This window comes from Papaver somniferum, unplaced genomic scaffold (genome assembly GCF_003573695.1).
Source record: "Papaver somniferum cultivar HN1 unplaced genomic scaffold, ASM357369v1 unplaced-scaffold_107, whole genome shotgun sequence".
NCBI classification, from domain to species: domain Eukaryota; kingdom Viridiplantae; phylum Streptophyta; class Magnoliopsida; order Ranunculales; family Papaveraceae; genus Papaver; species Papaver somniferum.
The window spans coordinates 2392354-2414383 of record NW_020619603.1 but is presented as its reverse complement, the minus strand read 5'-3'; the positions used below and the strand labels follow the sequence as shown (position 1 = coordinate 2414383).

Here is a 22030-nt window from a genome sequence, read left to right as displayed (position 1 = left end):
TTGGTGGAGTAAGTGAAGGTGTACTTGCTCTAACTGGAGGAAATGAAGGTGGAGTTGTTTCTGGAGGAAATGAAGGTGGAGTTGCTGGAGGTAATGAAAGTGGAAGTTGCTGGAGGAAATGAAGGTGTAGTTGTTGGAGGTAATGAAAGTGAAGTTGCTGGAGGAAATGAAGGTGTAGTTGCTGGAGGTAACGAAGGTGGAGTTGTTACTGAAGTTGGCACTTCTAGTGGTGCTGCTCTTGGTAAAGGTACATCAGTGGTTCAGGAAGACAAAAAGGATGGAAAGAATAAGTATCCACCAAAGGAATGTGAAAGAGAAATCATTGATGCTATGATGTTTTTACCTCTCAAGAAGAATGGGAAACCTTGGGGTGCGCAAGAGATCGTTTCGTCTTGATTGGTTACCAGTCATCATGGGTTATTAGAGTCTGTGCAACAAAGGTAATATATCAAACTTAATATATGTTATTTTCATTTTATTATGGACATTTAATTGTAATAACCACAATTTTATATTACTTGTAGTTTCCCAATAAAGTGTTCCATAAACTAAAGCACCAACAACCAAAGTTTTGGCCGTTGGAGGGTGAGCATCCAGATGTGGTAGCTTTGGTAAAAGCTTCGAGGTTATGGTCTGGAATCGAGGCGCTGCAGAAGTCGTATGATGTTGTGACGGTTTATAATTTTTGAGAAAGATTCTGGCCCGAAACCATGACTTTCCTACTCCCATTCGGCGAGATGACTATGACTCCGGATGATGCAAAGGAAATCAACCGGTCTTGCTTTGGAAGGAAAGGTTGTGTATGAGGGTTTCAACAATTCTCTACCTTATGATGAGCTTTATGTCTTGGCTAAACACTGTCTTGGATGGAGCAAAGAACAAGCGGAAGAAGAGTTTGAGTTAGGTTATGAAGTCGCGCCCAGAGCTAAAAGGGAATTTAAACAATCGGGTGAACGTCGTGAAACAGTTAATATGTCAAGGAAGATTAACCTTGTTCGTCTGAGGGAGCAGTTTGAGGATTCTGACCGTAAAATCAAAAATGGAGAGATTGTGATGGGCGCAGAAAGAGCTAGACATACGGCTGTAACTTACTTGTTTATTGTTTATTTATCAAAAGTCTTCATCAAAAGTCTTGCTTAAATCACTCATTTCCAAAAAAAATCCCCAATTTTTTTTTTCCTCTTCTTCTCTTCCCTTTGATTTTTGTTTGTTTTGATTTCATCTAATTTAAAGAGATGAATTAGTCTTAATTGATTTACTAATCATGATTAATAATGTTAATCAAGTTTATTATCTAAAATCATATGGGATCATATTAGTCTTTATATAAATATATGATGAGGGGTATCCCAATTGATACGTGGTGACCCTAGAAAGCCCCCAAAAAAAAACTTTAACTTTCTATGCCCAAACAATAGAGTTCTATAAATTTGGTATGTCGCCTTGGTGAAGATATGCTTTTACTATTAAACTTCTTTGTTAGTGAATATCAACCCTATATACCAACAAAGGCATTATCCATGGCACTAGCACTCCACTGGCATACCAATATAATAAAACACACAAAATATTATGATTCTGGTGCGACTCGAACATAGAACCACCTTGAGCTGCTTGATTTGACAACCACACAATAAGAATCACAAGAGGATAAGATGAAAAAGAAAAACCGGGAAATTGATTCTTAATATGGCGGGGTTTTGCCTTTTCAGGCTAAAAAACCCAAATTCAATTCGATTTCAAAATTGCAATACAAAATGATCCCCCACAGAGAGTTAGAGAAGAATACAGAGGAAGAAGAGAAAGGAGGAAAGGGAGCTCAGCGTATCCATATTATCATCATTCATTCTCAGGTTTGAACACTCACTTACTCTTTCCAATTTCTAATTCTCCAAATTACATTCCCCCCCAAAATGGGTGTTGTTCTTGATTGTTAATTTTTAAGTTCCAGTTTCTCATGATTTGATCAGTTTTCCTAATCTGGGTTTGGACTAGATTCATCAGAAATTAGGTTTTTATGGGGCTTTGCTAGTTCTAGGGCATTGTTTCATTGTGTGGAGCTGAATTATTGAATGTTTTTTGCAAGCCAGCAGTTCAATTCTAAATTCCTAATTGTGTGGTTTCTTCTGTTTTAGTGGTTTGCAGAATATGACGCTAAGCGAAGAAACAAACATTCAAGACAGAATTGGAAGAATAAAGTGGAGAGGAGAAAGTTAGAAGCAAAGGGTCAGACCACATCAAACGTTGAAGAAATGGGTCTCATGGTACCAAATATTGATGAAGGTGCTCGCGAATTTGATGTAGACTTGTAAGTCAAGAAGATCTAACTTGTTGTTACATTTTTGGGAAAGTATGCAATTTTAAGTGGTTTATCTAATTTTTCCTCATTTCTACGCAGCTCCGCAGTAAAAATTCGTCGAGAGAAAGTTGAATACAGTAGGGAAGAGGAAGAGAAACTCAAGGTTGAATTCTTTCACATTTTGATTGATTGGTGTTTGAAACTTCAGTTATCTAGGTTATGTAATAAGTAGCTGATAACATTTTCCTAACACTTAATGCACACACCCAACACTCTAGTCCTTATAAGCTGCTCCATCCCGGAAAACAAACCCAAAAGCAGTGAGGTTTTAGCTACAGGAACTTGAAGATTCTTATGATAAGTAGCTCTAGCTGAATGCATGATCTTACTGAATCTAATTACTTATGCTTCTTCATTGCAGCGGTTACAAGAGGAATCAAAAGAAATCCCAGGATCTTATCCTTTTAACGAGGTAATCATCATCTTTTATTTTAGAGAAAGCTGTGCAATTGATTTTCATATGGGCATTACTTGCTTACCATAGTAACTCTACCCTCCAGATCTTGTAGGTGTTCATTATAGGCTAATTTCTCTTCTACCCCTATTCTTCGGAGAAACATCGAGATTGTGATCACATGGATGCATATAATGCCTCACTCTTGGGTCCAACTTGATTATTACTAGGCACTCATCTCTATCAGGGGTAAATTAATCAGGGACTTCACTTAGGAGAAAATCTGAAGGTGTTTTTTTCCATTGTTTTCTCACTGTATCCATCTTTATTGAACTAGGCTAGGTTATTTTTATGCTTATCTCATGTAAGATATGGTTGGGAACTGGATGTTTCTGAAGTAAAGAAAAACAGTTCGAAGATGCCAAATCAAAAGGCATCACTCTTCAATCCTTAGTAGTGATAAATCCAGTCAATCCAACTGGTCATGTACAGCAGTACTCAATTGTTTTCCATACAATTAGCTTGGTCAGCCTTACACATTTGTCGACGTTTGTTACGAGTTTATTGAAGATTGATGTTTCGTTCTTGTTCATGGTTGTAGGTTATTGTGGAGGAAAATCAGACGACAATTGCTGAATTCAGCCAGAACGAAAATTTGGTTCTTCCCGCAGATGAGGTAACTGTTTTATTTATGCTGTTCTAAAGTAGTCTGTATCACTTATACTTGTTAAAACCTGTAACCAACATATAACCACCTTTGTTTTCACACTCACCGTGATAACCTGGCATGTAAACAAGAGTTTTCATTTTCTAAAACTTAAGACTATTGTATTTTCTCTTCCAATTACTTGAGAGACCACATACCTTAAGAAACTGTCTGGAAAAATGTTAATGGGATGCCCTTGTCGTCGTATCCCATTGACCTAGCAACCTTCTTGAATGAGAAACTCTTGTTCTCAACATAAACATTATCTTGGTAGACCTGTAAATAGTTCAGATTAGAAAGCCACTTACTAGCTGCTATTTTTGCCATATCCAGTTGGTCTTGGAATTTATAATGAATTAGTATTTAGATTGATAGAAATTACATGGTAGAGCTGAATTCGTAGCATTTAGAGAATTTAGTCAACTCTGATTCATAGAGGATTCCAGGTGCTAGGTCAACTCCAACGTTAAAAGCTTTCTAATGAATACAGAAATGATCCCCGAACAAGATGTTTTACATAATCATTGTCTTATTTGTATATTTACTCCTAGGTGTTCAAGGAACGCATAATTACCGGATCAAATTCTGTGCAGGTTGGGCGTGAATCAAGAACATCTACATATATCTCCCAAGAAGATCTGGAAGAACTGATGACTTCCGTCAAGAAAGATCCATATTTGAGACCTATTATAGAATATATCGAGACTGATGGTCCAACTGTAATGATGAGGTATTAAGTTATACTAGTTTTGTCTACATTTTAGTGTCTTTGGTAACTTATAATTTTGTATAATCACAACAATCAGATGTTTTTATTTTGAGTAGATTATTATTTTGGTTTACAGTTGTATCGAGCTGAATTATTGAATGTTTTTTGCGAGCCAGCAGTGAGGTCCTAATTATGTTGATTCTCCTGTTTTAGTGGTTCGCGCAGTATGAGGCTAAGTACGAATGCAAAAATACAAAGAAACAAACATGCAAAAGAAAATTGGAAGAACAAAATGGAGAGAAAAAAGTTGGAAGCAAAGGGTCAGACGGCAGCAAATGTTGAAAAAATGGGTCAGACGGTACCAAATGTCAATGAAGTTGCTCAAGTATTTCAACGAGGCCCTGGTTATAGAGACTTGTAAGTCGAGTAGATCTAAGTTGTTTTGTTTATGCAATTTTAAGTGGTTTTATATCTAATTTTTCCTCCGTTAAATGCAGCTCAACTGTAAAAATTCCTCCAGAGAAAATCGCTTACAGTGAAGACAAAGAGAAACTCCAGGTTGACTTTTTTTAACATTTTGCTTCATGGTTGTCTGAAATTGTTATGGAGAATTAGCTAGGTTATACAATAAGTAGCTGATAACATTTTGCTAACACTTAGTGCACCCACCCCAGACTGTAATCCTTATAAGCTGCTCCTTCCCGGAAAACAAACCCAAAAACAATGAGGTTTTAGCCACATGAACTTGAAGATGCATTAGTAACTAACTGAATACATGATCTTACTGAATCTAATTACTTATGCTTCTTCATTGGAGCGCTTACAAGAGGAATCAAAAGAAAACCCAGGATCTCATCCTTCTAATGAGGTAATTACATATCTTTTATTTTAGAGGGAGCTGTGCAAATGATTTTCATATGAGCATTACTTGCTTAATTCTGAGATATTATCACAAACTTGTTTAAAGCTTGCTAGTGTTTTATAGGTGGCCATCTTTACTTTATTTGCAGTAGTAAGACGGGATATCATGTATATAATGAATCGTCTGTTTTGATCCTACTCGCGCCTAAATTTGCTAAAAGTAAATAGTAGCTTAACCCTCTAGATTATCACAAACAGTTAAAATTGTAAAGCTGTTCTTCTAGCGGCCAAAGTTGCCAAAAGTGTTGCCACTACCATAGTAGCTTTACCCTCTGGATCTTTTAAGTGTTCATTATATGCTATCTTCCCTTCTACCGTATTTTTTGGAGAAACATCGAGATTGCGATCACATGGATGCGCATAATGTCTCCCTCTTGTTTCCAGTTTGATAATTCCTAGGCACTCATCTCTATCAGGGGTAAATTTGTCAAATCAAAAGGCGTCACTTGGTAGTAATAAATCCTGGCAATCCAACTGGTCCTGGTGTAACAGCAGCTTATTCTGCCTTACACATTTGTTGACGTTTGTTACAAGTTTCTTGAAGAGTTATACTACAATCTTGTTCATGATTGTAGGTTATTGTGCAGGAAAACCAGCAGACAGTTGCCGAATTCTGCAAGAAGGAAAATTTGGTTCTCCCCGCAGATGAGGTAGCTGTTTTATTTATGCTCAGAAATTCAGCTCTAAAGTAGTTTGTATCACTTGAACTTGTTAAACCAGTAACCAACATATAACCATCTTTCTTTCCACACTCACCGTGATAAGCTGGCATGTGAACAAGAGTTTTCAGTTCTAAAACTTAGATTATTTTATTTTACAACATGAGACGACACATACCTTTAGAAACTGACTGGAAGGATACGAATGATATGTCATTCTCGCCATATCCCACTGACCTAGCAACCTTCTTGAATAAGTGGGAACTCTTGTCCTCAACATAAACATTTTCTTGGTAGACCTGTAAAATAGCTCTGGTTATCAAGGCACTTACTGCTATCTTTGTAATACCCAGTTAGTCTTGGAATATATATAATGAATTAATATTTAATTGATAGAAACTACAAGGTAGAACTGAACTCTTAACATTTATGGAATTTGGTGAAATTGATTCATATAGGATGCCAGGTACTAGTTCAACTCCAACATTGAGTACTTTCTAATGAATACCGAAGTTATCCCTGAACAATATGGTTTACATAATCGTTGTCTTGTTTTTTTATTTACTCTTAAGAGTGTTAGGTGTTCAACTGATAATTACCGGATCAAATTGTGTGCAGGTTGGGGATGAATCTTATGAATCAAGAACATCTACATCTATCTCCCAAGAAGATCTGGAAGAACTAATGACTTCCGTCAAGAAAGATCCACATCTGAAAACTATTCTAGAAGATATTGAGACTGGTGGTCCAACTGTAATGATGAGGTATTAACCTACCTTTTTGTGTTTTTGATAACTTTGCATTCAGTTCTATTAGATGTTCCTTTTTAACTTGGCTTGAAAATTCAAATGATTTGAGGTACTTGAATGATTCCGAGATTACGCAGAAGTTGGCGCAAGCTATGGGTTTTGGAATTTTAGGAGGGGACAAAGTTTGTTCAGTTGAACATAATGCACCAAATGCTGATGCAGAAGATCAAACTGCCAAACAGGCTTGAAGCAATTGTTCGCAAATGAAGCTAGGAATAGTTTTCTTGAACCATTAGGATGATAACTTCTAGAGAATCTGTTACTAATTGCATAGGGATAGTTTTGAATTTTCATAAAAATTCATAAATCTTAACAATTTGGATCATCTTCAACTTCATCAGAAATTATGAATGATTTCGGTATGGGATACGTTGCTTGAATTTTTCATTCACCTGTCATTATGGTTATTCTTAGTCTTCTACTTCTGTTGATTTTTTTTTTTTTTTTTGAAGCAAGGAGATGTATTAATTAAGATTAACTGATTACAAACTTAGCATCCTCCTGAATTTGACAAAAAATACTTTCAAGGATAGTTGTTAACCAAACACCACTAATTAAAGAAACTCTAGCAAACTTAGCTAATATGTCCGCTACCTTATTTTTTTCTTTGGGTACATAACTGCATTGCCAAGAAATATTCCTAGAGAAAATTCTCTATATAATAACAGAGTTTTTTAAAACGTTCTCATTCACCGGAGCTCCACGTTAATTCTAGCTTCTGGTTGATTCTAGCCCCACCAATTTTTTTCTTTTTGTAAAGTTATTAAATTTAAACCAATAAAAAGTTCAAAAAATATTATTATTTCCAATAGCAGTTGGTATTATTTCCCGGGGGTGGTCTCAGGCCAATAGCAGTTGGTACTATTTGGCGCCGTTTGGTCTCTAAGGTGGCTGCCTTCTCAGTTGGTAAGGATATGCAATCCTACTTGGGTGATCATCAGTTTGGTGTTTGAGTGCCGGTGGGGGGAGAGAGTATACTTCATTCTGTCAACAGTTTGCTGTAGTTGAAAGGTCACTCGGATAATATGTCAATGTTACTTATTGATTTTTCAAATGCCTTCAACATGGTGAGCAGGTCTTCTCTTATCAAAGAGGTTCGGCTTCATTGTCCAGGTATTTCTCGTTGGGTAGAATTTTGTTATGCTAGGCCTTCTAAACTGTAATATGACCAATACATCTTGTCTTCTGCACTCGGTGTTCAACAAGGTGATCCTCTTGGTTCCCTTTTGTTTGCTTTGGCACTCCCCTTGTGAAGTCCATTGCTTCTCGTTGCAAGCTTGATTTGCACGCCTGGTACCTGGATGATGGCACTGTCATTGGAGACACTGTGGAGGTTGCTCGAGCTTTGAACATTATTGAGTCTGAAGGACCGGGTAGAGGTCCACCTTAATATCAAGAAGACCGAGGTTTTTTGGCCCACTACCGATCCACGCAGTTTGGAGGTAGGTTTTTTCCCCCCGGATATTAGTAGACCTAGCAAGGGAGTTAAGCTTTTGGGTGGACCTGTGAGTTTGGATTTGGATTTCTTGAGTGACATGGCGCTTAATAGGGTGAATAAGACTATTCAGCTAATATCTTCTATCAAAAAGCTCAGAGATCCCCAGAGTGAGATGTTATTACTCCGTAATTGTGTCGGTGTATCTAGACTATATTTTGCTATGCGTACTACTAATCCGGTAGCTCTACAACAGGCCTCTGGCCTCTTTGACGACCACCTACTCCGATATTTGAGGCTTTTAATCACCGGAGATGGAGCTGGGTTTGGACCCTTGCAACAAAGACTGGCCACTCTCCCTATCAAATATGGTGGTCTTGGCATTTATACCATGGATGACACTAGCACCTATTGCTATCTTGCCTCTCTGAGTCAGACTGCCTTTGCGCGGAAGACGATACTTGGTAGCTCCTTCTCAACAGATAATGGGATTGTCTATCATATGGCTCTTCGGAATTTCATTCAGGTATATGTGTTTTGCCTTCTAATTATTGCGTCGATGACACTGCCCCCCCTTCTATGCATTCCCTGGAAGTCACTTATTTTGATGCAGTTAAGAAGCAAATCCCCGACCAATTTACTTTATCTGCAAGAGACTCCGTTCTTTGGCAGTGCAATCAGATCAAACATGCTCAAGATTATCTCTTGGCTATTCCGATCAGCGGTTTAGGTCAGTGCCTTGGTCTCAGACAGTTCAGAGCAGTAGTTTGTTATCGCCTTGGTATCCCTTTATTTGTTGAGGACTGGTTGTTCTCATGTTGCAATAAGCCTATGGATATTTTTGGTGATCACGCGCTTCACTGTGCTAATGATGTTGGTCTAAAGTTCCGCCATGACTTGGTTCGTGATGTAATTGCGAATATCTGTTTCAAAGATGGTGTCCATGCTCGCAAGGAAGTTGCTTTAGGTTTTTTGTCCGAGAATAACAAGGATTTACGTCCAGCGGATATCCTTGTCCTCAACTAGGAAAACGACCAAGACGTTTGTATGGATGTCACTGGAGTCTCCCCCTTCACTGGAGATGGTGTTCGCACTTTCGTCCCAGGTCAGGCTATCTCCAAAGCAATCACGCGGAAACGTTCTAAGTATTTGAATGTGTGCACTTCGCATGGTTATGGTTTGGGTGTGCTAGCTTTTACTACCTTAAGGGAACTTAGTGATGATACTGTTTGTTTTTTCAAGCGTCTGAAGAATTGTTTAATTAGTCATGATGATGGTAGTGGTCTTGGTAGTTTTATTTTTCACAGATTAGGTGTTTTTATTCAAAAAGGGGTTGGGGCTCAGCTTGTTGCTCGGCTACCAATTAAAACCTCTTTTGTTAAGTGTGATTGATTCATCTTTCTTAAAATTAATAATTAATTTAGAGCATAAAAAAATAATAATAATAATAATAAGAGAACTAAATATTAAAAAAATAATCTTGCCTGAAATAGCTAAACGTTAAGAATCTCGAGACATGCCAGAAATATATCAATGGGTGACTAATCATGATAATCAAGAAATTAAATCACAACATGATAATCAAGAAATTAAATCACAAACATTCACGGTTTCATCGTGATAGATCAAATGATCATCACGTGATAAGAAAATAACGTCAAGTGTACAGTGTCTTACATTCTTAAAAAATATAATTTTCCTAATTACATCCCCAAACTATCAAACTATCAACTAAATCGGGAGAAAAAAAACTCTAAAAAAAAAAAACCTGATTAGCCCGATCATGAATCTCTTTTCCGCAAATCTTTATTGGTAGTCCTGCATAGTAGTTCGATTTTTTGTTAGTATTTTGGATGAATAATTTAGAACAAAGATCATGATCTAAATTAAGCTAATACAAAACAAACAAGCATGGGAAAAAAACTACTAATCAATAGTTGTTCTATGCAAAGATTATTTTTCTTAATTTGTTTTTTTCTATAATTAAAAAGAAAAAAAAAGATATGTTTAACGTTTCTAAGTAATATTGTATTCATTCCAAAAACAACAATAAATTTAAGATAAATTAATTTCTGCATATGTTCTGGACAAAAATAAGTAAAATATTACTAAAAAAATAAAAAAAAAATCGTCGATGTATAAACTTAAATTTTGATATTTTCAGAAAAATAAACCAAAAGTAACAATAATGTAGATATTTTCAGAAAATGAAACAAAATTAATTGTATTGTAGTAAGAATAAGAATGAGAGGAAGAAAGAGAAGAAGTATTTCATTAACCAGAGAGGGGAACCCCATTACATAGGTTTAGTGTTCTATTTATACAAGTAGAAGGGAAAACCCTAGTGGTCTAATGGACCGCACATCCATGGGCCATAGGCCCTATAACACTCCCACTTGTACGGTTCAAAAGCGGAACTTCAAATGTGTTGCCTCATTAAAACCTTGACAAGGAAAATTGATAGGTGCCAAATATTGCATTATTTCTGTATCATTTTATTGGCACTTATCCCTTTTTGCATACCATAAATTCCCTTTTTGCAATGAATTTTGTATTTTACTCTCCTCAAGGATAAATATCTTTTATTAATTAATTTTGCATTTTTAGGTACCAAATAAAGACTTGGATGAGTTGCGGAGCGAAAAGAGCAAAGACACGGGAAAAAGCCGAAGGAAACTCTAGCGGAAAAGAAGTGAAGAATGCGGTATGGAAGACTCAAGGATGAAAATTGGCTTAACAAGGAAGAAATTGTTCTTAAAGAAGAAGTGGGCTCAAGATTACCTAAGCTCAAATCCATTTCCTAAACCCAAACACATATCCTAAACCCAAAATCCGAACCCAAACCCGCTTCTCTCCTTAGCCATCAGATTGGATCCATTACATCATCCAACGGTCGCTTCATCAGAGTGCATCGAGCTTTGATGTTCCTTTCTAACACTATAGAACCTAACTCCATCTTGGACCGTCAGTTTTGATGTATCTCACGTCCAACGGTCGCTCCACACCCATCTTCATCGCTCCGTTGGATCATTCCATCACCTTCTCATCGTACGCCCTTCATCATCGAGACATCAAATTTTGATACACCCGCTCAACACCCAATCGCCAAATACCTATCGACTTCACCCAAACACTCCCTAACCCATTCTCCATCGGGTTCTTCTCCTCTTCTCCCCAAATTCCTCTCTTCCATCACCTGCAACTCCTTCACCACCATATCCTACCACCACCAGACCCCGATGTTCACTGCCACCATCTCCATCAAATCATTCCAAACATCTCCACCATCTCCCTATCCTAGTTCTTTTATTCATCTCAAAACCACTGAACCCTAGGTTTGGGGTGAATAAAACAACTCGAGTTAGGGAACAATTAGAGCATCATAGGCGTCAATTGGAGCAGGAGGAGTAGCAGAGAAGGAAGACAAGACATGGGTCGATGGGGAGACAACAAAAGCAGAGACGGGTGAGCTTTAATTTTAATTTTCAACATAAACCCTAATTTGGGAATTTTGGGGGAAACTGGTAAGAACCCTAATTTTGGGTATAAATAGAACATGGTATTGTGTGTGTGTGTGTGGGTAGGCCTGGGTTAGCCAGAGCTCAACCCTAGATGCCCGGATTAGCCGGTGCCAAGCTGTAGTAATTTATGTTTGTTTTCAGTAGTGTTATTATGTTATAATTCAACAACTAGGGTTTAGATGAAACCTTAGCTTTCTGTTGTGTTATTCATACTAATTGTTGCTCTTGAATGCTTAAACTGTTAGGATAGTTTCAATCTTAGTACGTCAATACTTTGCTTTCACAGTGTATGCCATGTATCCATTGTAGTCAGGATAAAACAGTGTTGATTATGCTGCAGCTCATGCTTAGAGACTATTGTTAATCCCTTGAATAGTTGTGCTTAATTAGACAGTTAGTGCTCCGGATTGATATTTTAGTTGTGATTGAATCATCCATTGGTGAAACACCTTAGGTAAGTAATAGACTTGACACCTCTACCTTATCTGTTAAAAGGACAAGAGTATCATAATCATTTGAATACATAGTATGAGTTAATGGTGGATTCGACAATCCTAGTACCTTCATTATCAGTGTTTACTCCCTGTGTTATTTGCATCTTTTAATTTTATTTATTTTCTGTTGTAATCCTCACCAACACCTTGTCGTATCGACACATCAAAACAACCCCCATTTTGGTTACTCTTTCTTGTTTAGAATCAGTTTACGTGAGACCATAGTTTCAGCTTTACACCCACCTTGTCCCTGTGGATCGACCTGTGCTTGCCCTGTGTTACATTGTGACACTGTGCACTTGCAGTTAGACATAGTCGTAGGTACTCTTTCAAGTCCTACCAAAAATCCAATGGGACAAAACCTTGACGAAGGGGAAAGAGTACAACGTATTGATAAAACTGGCCTCATCTCTTTAGAAAAACCTAAAATATAAAAACCTTGTGGGAAAAAGATAGTTTCAATCGGAGAATCATAAACCTAGTGTTGTTGTTGTCTCATTCAAAACCTTGCCGAGTAACAAAACCCATTGGGACAAAATAAAACTCGGTGAAGGGAAAAAGAGTTCAACAGACACTCGCTCCCCCTGATGTCACCATCTCCCCCTGATTGCAATCAAGGGAGTTCGGACAATTTCCTTAGTCCAATACTCTTTACGTGCTTTTCAAATAAGGAATTAGGAAGTGACTTAGTAAATAAGTCTGCCATATTCTCATCAGACGGTACTTTGTTGACTTGAATGTTTAAGAGGCACTGTTGTTGCTGATGTTGGTGAAATATGTTTAGTATTATTACCCTTGATATATCCTTGCTTCATCTGTTCAATACAAGATGCATTATCTTCATAAATGCATGTTGGCTCTTCAGTGATGGAATTCAAACCACTCGTCCCTCGAATATGTGTAATGATAGACCTTAACCATATACACTCACGAACCGCTTCATGTAGGGAAATGATCTCTGAGTGGTTCTTGGAGGTAGCTACAAGAGTTTGCTTGGTCGATCTCCAGGATATCATTGTGTTCCCTATGGTGAATACATAACCAGTTTCGGATCGAGCTTTATGTGGGTCAGATAGGTACCCAGCATCAGCAAAACCAACCAAAACATTATTTGGGGTTTCAGTGTAGGGGGTTGATTTAGCAATCCTCCTTTCGTCCTCATAGGGATAAAATAGACCCATGTCAATGGTTCCTTTAAGGTAGCTGAATACATTCCTTATACCATTCCAATGACGCTGCGTTGGTGTTGAGCTATATCTAGATAACAAGTTTATTGAGAATGATATATCAAGTCGAGTACATTGTGCTAAGTACAATAACGCGCCTATTGCACTTAGGTAGGGAATTTCAGCTCCCGATACCTCTTCGACATCTTCCTTTGGACGAAATGGATCCTTTTGTACATCTAAACTTCGACCAATCATGGGAGTGCTAGCAGGATTCACCTTGTCCATATTGAATTGCCTAAGTATCTTATGGACATATGCAGACTGGTGGATTAGTATTCCACAGGCTCGGTGTTCTAGATCAAGTCCTAGACAAAACCGAGTTTTCCCAAGATCTTTCATCTCAAATTCAGATTTCAAGTAGCTTGCGGTATCTCTTATTTCATCAAGAGTACCTATTATGTTCATATCATCAACATAAACGGCTATAATTGCAAATCCGGAACTCGTTTTCTTTATAAATACGCAGCGGCATAACTCATTATTTGTATATCCCTTCACAATCAAATAATCACTTAGACAGGTATGCCACATCCGCCCGGATTGCTTTAATCCGTAAAATGAGCGTTTCAACTTAATTGAAAACGCACTCCGTGGTTTAGAGTTACTTGATTCAGGGCAATGGAAGGCCATCAGGCACTTTCATGTATAAATCTGAATCTATCCCCATAGAGATATGATGTAACCACATCCATAAGCTACATTTGAAGTCCTTCTGAAACTACCAAGCTAACTAAGTAGCGGAACGTTATGACGTCCATTACGGGAGAGTATGTTTCCTCATAATCAATTCCATGGCGTTGTGAGAAACCTTGTGCCACAAGGCGAGCCTTATACCTCAAGACTTCATTCTTCTCGTTACGCTTACTGACAAATACCCATTTATGTCCTACGCGCTTTACGCCTAGTGGGGTTAGCACTACCGCACCAAATACCCGTCTCTTTGCCAGTGAATTTAATTCTTCATGGATTGCAACTTCCCATTTAGGCCATTCTGCTCTTTTTTGACATTCTGCAATAGAGCGTGGTTCGATATCATCGTGCTCAATGATCTCTTGAGCAACGGTGTATGCAAATGCATCATCAATCTGCGTGGAGGATCTTTCCATCAACACGAATGCACTCTCATAATCCATAGAGATTTATTTGTTCTGTGGAATCATTTCAAACATCGGAGCGTCCCCAGTATTGATTCATGGACATAACTATAATCAGAGACAATTTCATGAGAGGGATTATCTGTATTGATGATGAATGGATCAGACTGTGCCTTACTCACTCTTTTCTTCCTTGGGTGAGTATCCATCGAACCAGGTGGTCTTCCCCTCTTCCTTTGGGGGGACACGGCCTCAGTTACACTTCCACCAAGTGTAGGTTTGACACATCTATATAAGGTGCCTTTTCCCGTATTAGGGATTTCTAACCTTGCAGGCATGCACGTTTGCAGCTGGTATGTATGATCTCGTCACTTTAGCAATATCAGTGAATGCATCAGGCATTGAGTTTGCCACATTTTGAAGATCAATAATTCTTTGCACTTCACTTTCACATTGTGAGGTGCGGGGATCAAGATGAGACAAGGTGGGGACACACCACGACAATTCCTGTCGTTCCCTTAGGAAATACTTTTCCATACTTCCCCCTAACGACGGGAAGGTTGTCTCATCAAAGTGACAGTCCGCAAATATAGCGGTAAAGAGATCGCCTGTCAAAGGTTCAAAATAGCGGATAATTATTGGGGATTCATATTCAACATAAATACTTAAGCGTCTTTGGGGACCCATCTTAGTACGTTGTGGGGGCGTAATAGGCACATATACAGCACAACCAAAAATGCATAAATGTGAAATATCAGGCTCATATCCAGTTATCAACCGGTACGTAGAAAATGGTTAGCTAGCAGTGGGTCTAAAGCGAATAAGTAATGCTGCATGCAATATGGCGTACCCCCAGGCAGTAATAGGCAGGTTGGATCGCATAACCAATTCCTTAGCTATCATCTGTAACCTTTTGATGATAGCTTCTGCGAGACCATTTTGAGTGTGTACGTGGGGTACAGGATGCTCTACGTCAATTCCGATAGACATACATAAATCATCAAATCCTTTAGATGTAAATTATCCAACATTATCAAGTCTGATATACTTGATTGGATAATCGGGATGGTGAGCCCTCAAACGTATAATTTGTGCTAGGAGCTTTGCAAAGGCAGCATTTCTTTTGGACAGTAATGCAACGGGTGACCAACGGTTCGAAACATCTACCAGAACCATAAAATACCTGAATGGTCTTCACTCTGGATGTATAGGTCCACAAATATCACCTTGTATTCTTTGTAAGAATGGAATGTTTTGTTTTGTATCTTTAGCATAAGATGGTCTCGCTCCTGTCTTTGCTAAAGAACAAGCTTTGAAAAATGAGTGGTGTGCTTTTGACAAAGTCCATGAAATAGAATGAGAGAGAGGTTCACATCATTTGTTGTAGATGTCAGTGGTTGGCAGACGTTGTTACTTTGCATTGTAACTGTTTTTTGTCTCATTTTACTTTTCACTCGAAAGAAAGGATGTCCGTGTGAGTTCTTTAAAACACGGATCATCATATCACGACCCGGGTTCCCCAAGAAGTCATGCCAAAGCTTGTATAAGTCACTGTTCAACAGTTCATCATTGCTAACAACATGTGATTCGATAATCCGAATAGTAGTAGTGTACAGACCACTAGAGTGACTCATTAATTTCTCTAAAATGCGTTTTCTTCCACATGTATTAGAGATAATATTTATATATTCAATTCCATTTTCATAATGAGTTTCCAAGTGATAACCATTTGCACGGATATCTTTGAAGCTCAACAAGGTACGGTTAGCTCTTGGTGCATATAGAGCTTCTGTGACTTTAATCATTGTGCCATTTGGCAAAAAAATGAGCATTACCTCGCCCAATTATCACTTGTGATGATCCAATCTTCGTAGTCACATAGGATTTATAAGGAATTAAGTCAAAAAATAATTGCTTACTTCTTAAAATAGTGTGTGTGGTGCCACTATCAGCTATTGATGAGTGCCAAATATTGTATATATTTGCACCTTTTTATTGGCATTTAACTCATCTTTTGTGCACTAACGCTCCATTTTATCCCATATTCTGTGTTTTCGTTGTTTTCAAGAATAAATATTTTTCTTAATTAATTTTGCATTTTTAGGTACTAAATAAAGCCTGGTTATCTCACGGAGTGAAAAGAGCAAAGGAACGGCAAAGACTCCCGCTAGGAGGAAGCGAAGAATGATGTTTGCAAGAGCCGGATCAATTAGAAGTGGGCTTGAAGAGGAAGAATTGTTCTTAAAGAAGATATAGGCTTGGCATACCCAAGGCCCAAAACCCTTACCCAAATCCATTTCCATTATCCATACCCATTTCCATGAGAGCCGTCAGATTGGATCCATCTCATCATCCAACGGCCACCTCATCATTGTGCATCAAAATCCAAAGCTCCTGTCAAACACCATAGTACCTAACCCCATCTTGAGCCGTCAGTTTCGTTGCATCTCATCATCCAACGGTCGCTCCAAGCTTCATCCCACCGTGTCGTTCAATTACATCCAAAACTGATCATCCAGCGTCGTTCGTTCGCCGTGCATCAGACTCCGATGTACCACTCAACACCGAATCATCAAATATCTTCTACACCAGTCGAGCCAAACTCTCCCTTTCTCCCAAAACTATTTTCTCCCCGACCAGAGTTCTGCAACTCCATCTTTTCACCACCTCCTCCTCTGTCTCCTCTGCCGCAACCATTTCTATCACTGCCACCACCTCCATCAGCTCAGTCCTTCCCCCAAAACCCATCCCTCTACTAGCCTAGACATTTTACAAAACTCGCACCTCTTTCTATGAACCCTAGGGTGTGGGATTTGTAAAACATCTCGAGCTAGTATTTTAGAGACGACAAGAAGCGCAGGAGAGGAAGCAGAAGACAAGAAGAAAACATGGGTCAGAGACAAAATCAGATCAAAATCAGTGGGTAATTTTCAATTCAAAAATTTAGGGATTTTCAAATTAGGGTTTGTAGAAATTTAGGGTTTTGTAAAAACTATAAATTGATGTTATGGGTGTTGTAGAAACCATGTCTGCGCTAGCCAGAGATTCACTCAAGAGGACTGGACTAGCCAGTTCCTCAACTGTGTTATCTTCAGTTCATGTTTTGTTTGAATGCAATGTTGTTTCAAGTGTAATTTCCATGTTCTAAGCTCATAGATAGGGTGATGAGGAAACCCTTTGAGCCATTACCTTTGTTTCATTAGCTCACTGCCACTGCTACACTTAGAGATCTAGCTTAGCTAGGAAACCTTCAATCACACACACCTAGTCTCTGTGGTTCGACCCTGACTTGCACACATCTACTACAACAGACCCTGTGCACTTGCAGGTATAACAAGTAGGCTTCTTTCTTGCTCTTATTTTACACTCTTAAAAGCCTACCGAGTTTTTGGCGCCGCTGCCGGGGACTTGGCATTGTGTGGTTGCTGTTTTTCCTTGCTTTCTTTTGCTGCTATTCACTTGCATATCTTTCATTTAGTATAATCATTTAGTGTAAGCATTTATCTCATCATAACTTGCATTCATTACTGCATATTCATCTTTGCATTGCATACTCATTGCATCTTGTTGTCCTGATTGCATATCATATTTGCATATTAGTCATCTTTACATTCTTGCAGTCAATCTTGCGTTACAGTTCTTGTTCACTGCCTTTCTTTGCTGTCCTTGACATTTTTGTTGAGTGACCAGGTACTGTGACCTTGCTGTGAGGCTGAGAACAAACCTCTGGTGTTGTTGTGCTGCTGTGAAGCCCAAATAGAGCTGCTACTGCCAAGCCTGCAACATTGCCCCTGTTCAGCTACTGCTTGTGGTGCTGCTGAACTTGTGGTGCTGCTGTTGCTGCTGAGCTGCTTCTCCTGCTGCTGCTCCTGGTCCTGCTGATGTGCCTCAGCTGTTGCTGCTGTGCAAAGGCAAGCTGCTGCTACCTCCTGCTGGAGCTGCTGTTGCTGTGATTCAAAGCCGAACTGGGCTTTTGCAACCAAACTGAACAGCTGGGTTGTGCTTCAAAGGTAAGTCTAAACCCATTAAGAGAACCCAAACTGTGGGCTTCCATTTTTCTTGTGGGCCTGTAATATTAAACCCAATGTTTGGGCTTATATTTTCTGTTGGGTTTGTAATTAATTACCTGTGGGCTTGACCCAACAACATTTGTAAAACTTTTTCAAAAGCCCAAGTGGGCCTTGTCCTTCAACAAACTGAGAGCCCAATAGCCAAAAACCCAGTTGGGCCTCACACTTCAGTCACTGAAAACCCAGAACCCAGCTGAACTCAGCTGCGCTTCGTTAGTTTCTGGGCTTGCTGAAGTCGTTAGTGGGCCGTGTACCCAAACTCTAGGCCGAGAGTTGGGCTCTGTTTCACAACAATTTTTCCAAAACCCAACAGTGGGCTTGGCCTTTTATCCCATAAAACCAAAGTTTTCAAAACCCAATAAACCAAAGTGTTTTCTTTTCCCATTAAGTCCAAATTTTCTAAAACCCATTAAAAACAAAATTTCTTTTTCAAACCCGACAAAACCAAATGTTACCCATAAAAACCAAATTTTTCCCAAAAATCCAAACCCATTAAAAACCAAATTTTGGGCTTTCTAACATAGTTACTTAGCTTTTGAGCCCAATCATGTCTAGATCTTGGTCTACAGTTGGGGAATACAACAAATCCCTTAGAGAACTTGCGTATGGACATACTTCACGTTATGAACCTCCCATAGACCATGATGTCAATAGTTATAGGAATTATTATGGACATTTTCAAAGTCCCGAGCCTCAATACATGAACCCTAATGACTATTCACACATGCATCATTCATCACAACATGAAAATGAACGTTTTGCTAATGCCTCACTTACACAATCATCTCTTGTGGATCAATTAGAAGCTCGAATAGCAGCTTTAGAAATGCAATCACATGAGGAATCTGTCACATCTAATTTTCTTAGGCAACCTGAAATCTATGCATGTCCCGCATGTGGTAGTTTAGATCACCCTGTTGAGAATTGTCATATTTTGCATAATTTTAGGCAATCTAGAGAAAATCCAAGGTATGAAATGCCCATAAATTGTGAGGCTGGTAATCATTGGGACCGTAATCAAACCTTTGAGGGTTGCGATCAATCTTTTATAAACCCTAATGACCATGCACACATGTACCAATCACCACAATTTGAACATGAAGAATTTTGTACTCCCATGAATTTAGACTCCACCATGAAGCACTCAGTGAGCAAAACTTCGATATATCTACATCACGAATTCAGGCATATTTAGATCAGATTTTGCTTCACCTACAAAAGGAGGAAATTCATGAGGAAATGTATGTTGTCCCTAATGAAGTGTCTAGTCCCATTCATGTAAATGATGTTGAATATGAACCTAATTTAGAGGAACATGAATTGACTAATGACACCACCACTGTTAATGAGGACCAATATGCATGCTACCATGATGATGATTATGATGATATGTTAGAAGAACATGAAAATATTGTGGAACCTGTTGGTTCAATAACATATGGCTTCTCGCCCTTGACCTTCATGAATGTTGTTTCTTCTAATACTCCTAGCAAATCATATGATTTTGATATTGATATGGTACTCGTACAATTGTTCTTCGAAGATGAGCATGACATAGGAATAGTTGAATCTTCTGTAGACACTAATGTTAATATGCATGAAAATATATTTGATGTGTCTGATTCTCTACCTAGGTCACGTTGTGATATTTCTCCTGATTTGCCGATGCATGAGAATAATTCTTCTGATGATGATGATTCTGATTGTGGACTTGATAATTTGTTTGATGATTGTGAGCATGTTGTGACACTTGTAGAAGACTTAGGAGATATTTATTTGATTAATAATGATGTGCCTATCGTCCTGCCTGAGTCACAATCTAATGTCCTTCCACCCAACCTAGATTTGGTTTGTACCGATATTGTCAAACCAACTTTTCTGAAAATTCCTAATCTAGGATTGGAACTGTATGCTTCCCAAGTCCTTTTGGACTATTTTGCATCTAAGTATAATATCTTTGAGGAGCCACAGTTGGAATTAGCATGTGTACCCGTCCCTACCAAAGTTCACTTTGAGGTAGACCTTGTACATGATGAACCCCCAAAACTGCGATATTTTGTTTCCAAAATTTTATCCGTTGAAAAATCCAGGTTTGGGGGTATCTCATTTTGTTTCACAGTTTCACTTGCGTTTCTTTCCTGTTATATTTGTGTGAAGCTGTTGAAACCTCTACACTTTGTCTTTTGGGTTGATCCTCAACTCTTTAGATTGTTAGTGTATGGTGAATTTTTTGTATATAATCCAGTAGATAAAAATTTTAAAAATCCTTTTGTTCCTTTTGTATATGTTTTGCTAATCCAATATGATCTCGGCTGAAATATGTTGGATTTTTGCCTTGAATAACGGAGTTCTAATCTTGCTTTCGCCGACATCCGGGTATTCTCTTTCCTTTTTCTCTACTCAACATGATCCTCTTCATATGTTGTATTATAATTCTTTTTATTCATCTTTTGAAACATTGAGGACAATGTTTAGTTTAGGTTTGGGGGTATAAAGTAGATACCATGATAATATGCCATAATTGAAAACAAGAACTCATGCTATATTGAAAAAATTGAACTCTTCCTTTTTGAAAAAAATGAAAAAATCAAAATTAAAAATTAAAAATTGAAAAAAACATAAAAATGGAGCTCATTTACCTTGAAATGTTGACTCTTGGGCAAATATGTATTTTTATTAGGATTCTTAGTCTAGATATTTAGGCACCCCTGATTCTAGCACAATTCACATAGTGATAAGAAACTTGCACGCGCACGATCTACCAATACATGTATAGCCTCATCCTTGAGGTGTTCTATCGGAAGTTTTAGTTGCCAATCACTTTAGAATACTGAACGAAACTTGACTAGCTTGTTCTTTGGTTGGTTGGGATAGAAGGTGGAGGTTACATTAAGAAAGACAACCATCGAATTTAACTGGGTGCATCAAAAAGGGCTACCTCTTGCAAAGTGTCATGTAATTTTTTATTTCTTTTTGTTATGTATCAAAAGAGCTACCATATGTAAAAATCAATTCCTTCTTCAAAAAAAAAAAAAAACCGATGTATATATTCAGGAAAAAAAAAATAATATCAGAAAAAAAATTCAAAAAAATCAAGTATTTAGCAATTCCATTCTCTCTTGTCTAAAAATAAAAGAGAGTAGTCAATGTAAATAAGAGTCATGTAAAGAGTCATCTTTTGTGTTTTTGAGTTATAAGCAAGGAAGGGTGTATGCCATTGATGTACAACGCGAGTAATTGTGAAATACCTCCAACTCATTCACAATTCTCGTAAAGTCCGGACAGCTAGTTATATTTCGACCTTGGTTCTTAGCCTGAGAAACTATCTCTTGGTGATTAGTAGTCATAACATCCGATCTTTCTTTACACATGTGTAGATACACTTTACACTCTTATCACATGTCTTTATTTGTTATCAGTGCTAGGATTGTGCCTTAGATAGCTAGATTGACATCTCCATTTTGCTGTGAGCTTAAACTGTCTTGCACATGTCACATTTGATGGAATATGAGCTTATATTTTGTCCTAGAACTTTGTAGGTACGTTCTAAGCAAACCTTCACGAGACTTCACTCGTCCACTAGGGACACTTAGTGGTTTAAAAGGCTTATTGCATTCGCTAAATCCAATC

The 22030-nt window shown here is 38.1% G+C and overlaps 1 protein-coding gene across 7 annotated transcripts; it reads left to right on the top strand.

Annotated features, from left to right (window-relative positions):
• The first annotated feature begins 1689 nt into the window (after positions 1-1689).
• LOC113327788 lies at positions 1690-6937 on the top strand. Of its 7 annotated transcripts, none has more exons than XR_003349214.1 (12): positions 1690-1853; positions 2136-2308; positions 2399-2462; positions 2721-2771; positions 3355-3429; positions 4011-4189; positions 4382-4585; positions 4666-4726; positions 4996-5036; positions 5677-5739; positions 6367-6512; positions 6635-6937. XR_003349214.1 is itself a non-coding variant. In XM_026574917.1 (12 exons), exons 1-12 carry the CDS (start codon positions 1758-1760, stop codon positions 6743-6745), a joined length of 1260 nt encoding a protein of 419 aa, XP_026430702.1. In that variant the 5' UTR covers positions 1690-1757; the 3' UTR covers positions 6746-6937. The 7 variants fall into 7 exon arrangements, 5 of the variants coding, with proteins under 5 accessions (XP_026430702.1, XP_026430704.1, XP_026430700.1 ...); XR_003349215.1 differs by having other exon boundaries at positions 6607-6747; XM_026574917.1 differs by having other exon boundaries at positions 4053-4189; positions 4986-5036; positions 6607-6937.
• Positions 6938-22030: the final 15093 nt, after the last annotated feature.

Coding starts and splice junctions, on each gene's coding strand:
- LOC113327788 (XM_026574915.1), top strand. CDS start 1,758: ATGATCCCCCACAGAGAGTTAGAGAAGAATACAGAGGAAGAAGAGAAA. Junction 2,772..3,354: donor GATCTTATCCTTTTAACGAG/GTAATCATCATC, acceptor TCATGGTTGTAG/GTTATTGTGGAGGAAAATCA. Junction 4,190..4,381: donor GGTCCAACTGTAATGATGAG/GTATTAAGTTAT, acceptor CTCCTGTTTTAG/TGGTTCGCGCAGTATGAGGC.